Source organism: Limulus polyphemus, unplaced genomic scaffold (assembly GCF_000517525.1).
Source record: "Limulus polyphemus unplaced genomic scaffold, Limulus_polyphemus-2.1.2 Scaffold5637, whole genome shotgun sequence".
In the NCBI taxonomy this organism is placed as follows: domain Eukaryota; kingdom Metazoa; phylum Arthropoda; class Merostomata; order Xiphosura; family Limulidae; genus Limulus; species Limulus polyphemus.
The window spans coordinates 1-7,116 of NW_013671247.1; the positions used below are offsets into that span (position 1 = coordinate 1).

Below are 7,116 nucleotides of genomic sequence, written 5' to 3' on the forward strand. Positions count from 1 at the left end.
GTGTGTAGATTTGATTGGTCAATTTGTTAAAATCTGGTTCCCTGTGTGTATGGATATATTACTGTGGTGTGTAGGTTTGATTGGTCAATTTGTTAAAATCTGGTTCCCTGTGTGTATGGATATATTACTGTGGTGTGTAGGTTTGATTGGTCAGTTTGTTGAAGTCTGGTTCCCCTGTGTGTATGGATATATTACTGTGGTGTGTAGGTTTGATTAGTCAGTTTGTTGAAGTCTGGTTTCCCTGTGTGTTTGGATATATTAGTGTGGTGTATAGGTTTGATTGGTCAGTTTTTTAAAGTCTGATTTCCCTGTATGTATGGATATATCAGTGAAACGGGCAGAAGATTTAAATAAATAACGCAGTTTAATATGAATAATACAGTACTAGCTGTTGTATTTACTGTAAAATGAGATTTTAGCTTATGTATCTGACACATTTACTATACAAAAACATGCATCACGGGGAAAACTTTCTGTCACACTGAGAAAACACTCGCTAGTAGTCATGGCAATACCCTGGACACACACGCTGATAGGCTGTGTCAAGCGATAGGGGAGGGGCAGAGACGCCACAGTTCCGCGAAGTGGCATCATTGTGTGTGTATTGCTAGGGAACGGGTAACATCATAGTCGCACGAAGTAGCGCCAGAGGGCGTACTGCTAGGGGAGGGTGACACTATAGTTCCACAGCAGAGGGCGTGTTGTTAGGAGAGGGGAAGCACTGGCTTCCGAAGAACTACAAATGAGTAGCAGCTACGACTAATAGTGTAATGTTTGTCTCAACTCTCTGTGATTAACAAAGAATATGGAAATCCAATATTATATTGTATATACTTGAAAGAATATGAGGAGTAAAGTCACTGAAATATTCTCTTTCATCCGTTATAGCTGGTCACTAAGCAAGTGCCCCCCGGTGGCACAACGGTATTGTCTGCGGACTTACAGTGCTAGAAACCAGGTTTCGATATCCGTGGCGGGAAGAGCACAGATAGCCTACTGTATAGCTTTGTGCTTAATTACAAACAACAAGTAAGCTTAATAAACTTGACCTCCAGACAGTTACGTTTCAATAAAAACTGTAGTCATTTTAGTCTAATTCTAATTCACGGTGGGGGTTCAGTAGATTAATAAGAGGATATATAAATAATCTATGTTTCAAGTGAAGTAGTAACAATTTAGAGGAAAAAAAATGAACAAAATATTCAAATTACGTGCATATATTAAGATAAAACTTATCGGGAAATATAACAAACACGAGAATGATCATGGTCCCTGTTCGCTGCGCGATAGTAGCAAATTAAAAAAAGAAAACTCGTTTTAATTAAGCTCTCTTATTGGTATGTTGAGACAGTCAACCTTGATTGAAAGTCTGTTCTTCTCACGTTTATGAATTTGTTTTCTACCGCCATCTAGTGGTGAGTTAAGCATATCCTTTTGTCTCTCTTTTTCTTTTCTTATCAGTGGAGAAGTAAACAGGCAAGTGGACTGACCTAGTGACTAGCTTTACCCTGAGAAGCTTTGAAAATGTAATAATGACCCCATACTGAAGTGAACTATGAACTGTACTCGTATTATCAGTATCTATATATAAAAAGCACATAAAAAACCTGTATGTCTGTCTGTTTATCCATTATCTAATTACTCCTAGTTCACCGGGCCAATCTCAAACAAACCTTGTGGGATGATAGTTTGGAACAAGAAGCAATTTAAAGGTTCACAAACACACACGCCCTCCCACCGCCTCCCATTATTACTTTTATGAGCATTTATTATATTTGACGTAAGTTAACTACATTCATAGCTGGTGCGACGTCCTTACACAAAACAAAAAACTTTATTAAATTTTCTATAACATAAATACACAAAGAGTAGTGGAGGGCACACAAACCTCTTACATATCTCAGAGCACGCTAGCACTCTCTATGAAAGAATACAATGAAAAAAATGGCTGCCACTATTGCAATAATACATAATAAACTCGGCTGAAGTTTCTACTTCAACAGCCACCATAAGACTGATATGAAGAGCCATTTCTTGAGTTGTATCCACTTCCTACTTTGATCCGTGACCTTTCAACTTCGGCTCGTAAGACACTACTACGGCCAAAGACCATCTATTAATTAATCACTGTGAAACACTGTGAAAGGACATTAAGAGCAGGGGTTGAAAGTGGGTAACAGAAAGCACCAATACTGCCACTTCTTTGGCCTCTACCTCTTTCTACAAAGCCACCCTGACTATCGCACTGTGTGCACCATGTTTTAAGTATATACATGGTGAGTTATTGAAGCTTATACAAAACTTTGGATGATGTAATAATGAATAATACTGTAATAATATGTTATGTTACAAGAGTATTAAAAATTGTGAATTTTAAAATGAAGTAGGGATCCTGCTATAAAAAGTAATGAAACAACAATCACAAACTTATGAAATTTAATCCTCACTTTGGCCTACAGATAAGTGTATAAATCTGCCAAATTAGGGATTAAATTTTATAAATTTGTTATTGTAGTTTTAATTCTGGTTTCATTACTTTATATAGCACGATTCATACTTAATTTTAAAATTCATATTTTTTTAATAATCTTGTTTGTTTACTTTTTATGTTATACCTATATAAAGTATATACTTTACCTTTAGAAACTGTCTCGTGTCTATCCACTGATATGTATAAAAGATATTTAAGTACGTACATGATATGTTTGAAATTTATGTTATACTTGTATATATATACATATGGAATTTTATCAGAATATCAAAAGCGGATACCCACAGACCAGTCAAGTAAGATGGAGAAATATTGTAGCGATAGTCTGAGCCGTTTCGGCGCTAGCCCGCCGACGTGATCAGGTAGGTAGGTTGTAGACAAAATGTTCCTGTTTTAGAATTTTTTAAAGGTTAGTGACCTTTTTAACATATTATCAGTATATATACGCATAATATATCGTAACCACTACTTTGAATTGTCGGTTTTCGCTTTGGAATTTGACTAGGGTGGTTTTTTTGGTGCATGAATTATTTGGAATCCTTGTCGATCCCTATTATTAAGTACTACTGTACTTAAAATAAATAGAGTGAAAAATAGGATTTTTGTGTTATTTATCTTAGCATCCACCCTACATTTTTAAGTCAACAACCCGGACAAAGGATGGGTACCTCCGCTTGTAATTTATAAGACAACTTGCATGTAAGATCCTTTTTTAATCATAATGACGCTAAAAGAGATCATCATGTTACTAATCTTCTGTTTTTCTCAGCAATTTGTCAGACTTTTTTATTGCCTAACAAAATTTTTGTTTCCTGTGTAAAATAACTTGAAAACAAGAAGAAAATAATCTGGAATGTAAGTGTTGTTTGCGCTACCCATAATGTATGAACACAGAATTATCCTCCAACTTATAAAACATTACTTTCACTAAATTAGTGTAGTAACCACTTTGGCCAAATGTGAAAGGCTTTATACATAAAGCTTTACATGTGACATTTCTGCTTCGGTGCTTAGTAATTTCGCTAAGCAGGCCTAACCTTGTCTGGTGTTCCTGGGTTAATGGCCGAAAACACCACTAACAGCGAATAGTCAACTGATCAAAGTCAAAGACAGCTTTTGTAATTTTCCTGTTACTCGTAATTAATATCATTTTATTATTAATTGTTAGTGTAAGTTTTTAGTAAGTCTTCTGGTATAAGTTATTATATAATTCTACACAGAACAGTATTTTATGTAAACTTTGGTTGCTATGAAAGTCATTCACGTCTTTTAGCTAGACAACACTTGTTTCTATAGATTTACTGTATCTTCTTTTCTTTAAGGACTCGCACAAGTTCGAATAATGACGGAAGAAAAAACCTGATCCCACAGTAAGATTAGTAAGTCACGTTACATGACCCATCTTTAGTTGCTGACTACTGAAGAGAGTGCTCTATTCGGAATCAACAACTTGCTAAAGAAACACAATGCAGCAGCCAGTGACGATCTGCATAGCTTTAAAATAGCAAGGACTTGATCCAAAACTTCTAACTCATACAACAACAAACCCCGATGTTCAACAATAAGAAGTGGATTAGTTAACGTTTTGGATCAATTATTTGTTGTTGTATGAGTTAGTTACACGTGGCACTAACCCCGATGTTCAACAATAAGAAGTGTATTAGTCAACGTTTTGGATCAATTATTTGTTGTTGTATGAGTTAGTTACACGTGGCACTAACCCCGATGTTCAACAATAAGAAGTATTTTAGTAGAAATTAACGTTTTGGATCAATTCTTATTGCCATGTATAACTTACTCATTGTCGATATGAGCTTCAAGACAGAGACATTCGTCGGTTATATCGTTGTCCACTGATTGAAATGACGTCGAGCTACTACTGTGTCTTTTTTTATCAATGCTCATGATTAATGTGATTTAACTTCGTAATGGATGTGATAAGTCTTGCTCTTATTGGTAATAACAGTTTCAAAGGAATATATCTGAGTGACGAAGGAAGGACAGAAAATGACACAGTCAATGACTGTTTTCATACAACATATAACGTAAATACGCCAGTCATCGTCTTCATCGACCTTAGTCTGGCCGTGGTCGCTGTTTTGGGAAATTCGCTAGTCTTAGTTGTCGTGTATCGGTTTCGTTGGTTACGCACCATTACCAACATGTTCGTTGTAAGCCTAGCTGCTGCTGATCTCTTGGTTGGGATCAACGTGCCCTTCTACGTGCTCTTTTACTTTGACCTGCCCCTGGTGTGCAATAAGTACAGTTGTCTTTTTCGGTACTGGTTCGCAATCTACGCCTCGGGTTGTTCGATGCTTTGTCTTGTGGGAGTAGCCGTCGATCGGTACGTCGCCATTTTACATCCATTGTCGTATCATCGCATCATGAAGTCCCGCTGTGTCTCGGCTTATATAGCCGTCGTGTGGGTGTACATGGGGATCATCAGTTCGCTCCCCTTGCTTGGTATCGGAGAAACCTTCGACTCTACCAAAGAATGTGACTTGTACTATCTTCACTCGAGCACCTACGCTTTAACTGTTGTGGCATTCCACGTCCTTCTAACCCTAATTATCACGACCGTCCTGCATTGCATCATATTTCGGGAGGCTTGGAAACAGTCACGAGCTATGGCCGCTATAGAAGTGAACAGTCGCGTCCGCCAGGATGCGCGTACAACAATCACTATGGCGATGGTCCTCGGGGCTTGTTTATTGGGGTTTTTGCCTTATTTAATTATCATCAGTCTACCTTATATGGACGACACTTGCCAGGAGGTTCTGGGTTTTCTGAAGCGATATTTTGTGTGCTTGTATTTTGGAAAATCTGCAGTCAATCCCATTATATACGGGTGGAAAAACAGGGACTTTAGAGATGCCTTTAAAAAGCTACTTTGTAGCAAAAAATCTGCGGTAAGCCTTCCAAGATGAAAAAAAAAAAACTCTCGTCTCTGTTCAGAAGGATAATCTTCGGCCATTAGCATCAAAATATACTAGCATATGACTTGTATTTATTTATTAGTTTGGTTGGACTAGGTATAACGGTTTGCGATTATAATGAAAGCAAAACCCAGTTCTATTTATGAAACGATGTTCACATTCTGTTAATGTATTTCTCCTGTTAGAATTATAAATATGTAAATCTACTCCGTGCTAGTATTAGCTAAAGAAATTGTCACCCACAAACCGAATAGCTTTTGGATAATTCCATCAGTGTTTGGTAAGATAACATTTCTTGTTTCTGGTATCCATTGTATCTCCTGTCTTCTATTTTCTTGCCAAAATCTTTAACTCAAGATACTTCCTATTGTGATAGAAACATAACGATGTTCTTTATCATCAAACAAAACATTTCGCCTCATTTGAATGTATATATACTGTTTTCCTCACTCGCAATGTCCTGTAAACAATAAACTTTTCACGCAACTGGTTCGTTCTTAAAACAAAAAAGGTCCCCTGGTGCAACAGCGGTAAGTGTATAGACTTACAACGCTAAAATCAGGTGTTCGATTCTCCGCGGTAGACACAGTCCAATGTGGCTTTGTTCTAAAACAAACTCTAAGAAAGTGATTGATTATACTTGTCTGTATATCCTCACTAACATAGAGGTCGGAATGGGTGCCCCCAATAATTAAACTGGGGCATGAATATTTTTGGAACCCCAATATTTTGTTAACAAAGATGTTTAATTGTTTTTTTTCTATGCAGTCGGCTGATTTTGCCGAAATGAAAGAAGACTATGGTCCTTTGGCAAATTCTAAACCAGGGTTAAATCCAGACAACTTTTCCACTGTGGTGGTGGGAGGGGGGGAGGGGTGAATTTAAATTCAGATTCGACAAAATGAAACATACTGTACTTCAGGGGTGTATACCCCTGAATTCAACATTCTTACGTTGTTAGTACCTTCTTAAGTATCTGTATAATGTCTATACTGGTTATGATTTGAAATATTCTTATTAGTTGTATGACTTACGATTCTGTAGCACACAACAAACATTTTAATTTTGTACGCAGAATATTGTACTTGTTATTGTGTCCAATTGTTGAATGATATTTTTAAGCGTCGTTATTGTTTATCAGATAATGTTTATTCATTTACGACCTCCACACAAATATTGTTTGGACGTGCCTCACGAGGACGAAGATCAAAAATAAATGTTATTACGTGGAAATATTTATTTCTCCTTTCCCGTGCTCAGAAGTCTACCTAAAAGTTTCTAAACTGATTTATTGTTTGATCCCTTCATTTCTTTATCGTTTTACTTTCTTCTTCGGTACACAATAATATTAAAAGCGTCGTAAAAAGATAAGCTGTAAGTTGTTTCCAGTACATGCTCGTTACCTTTCTCAAAAAAGAAAAAAAAGATCCTGCAAATGGAAAGACCAATGCATCAAATTTCTACTGTTAGCCAGCATGTCACTCAGGTTTTACCGTTTAAGCATTAAATGAAGGGTTGCTTTATACGAATTGCACAAAATGATATAATATATAATGTTACTTCCTATTTTTAAAACTAGATGGCGAGTATTGATTGTACTACCACTCAGTTACAACTACTTTTCAAAATGTTTTTATCAAAAAAAATACTGATGACATGATACAATGTGGGGTGTTCTGTATATCTGCT

General features: G+C 36.6%; 1 protein-coding gene across 1 annotated transcript; it reads left to right on the forward strand.

Annotated features, from left to right (window-relative positions):
• The first annotated feature begins 4,274 nt into the window (after positions 1–4,274).
• LOC106472820 (adenosine receptor A2a-like) lies at positions 4,275–6,255 on the forward strand. Its single transcript, XM_022401361.1, has one exon. The coding sequence runs from the start codon at positions 4,420–4,422 to the stop codon at positions 5,416–5,418; it is 999 nt and encodes a 332-aa protein (XP_022257069.1). The 5' UTR covers positions 4,275–4,419; the 3' UTR covers positions 5,419–6,255.
• Positions 6,256–7,116: the final 861 nt, after the last annotated feature.

What these genes read in the sequence shown, in the direction of transcription:
- LOC106472820 (XM_022401361.1), top strand. Translation starts at nt 4,420, where the DNA reads ATGGATGTGATAAGTCTTGCTCTTATTGGTAATAACAGTTTCAAAGGA.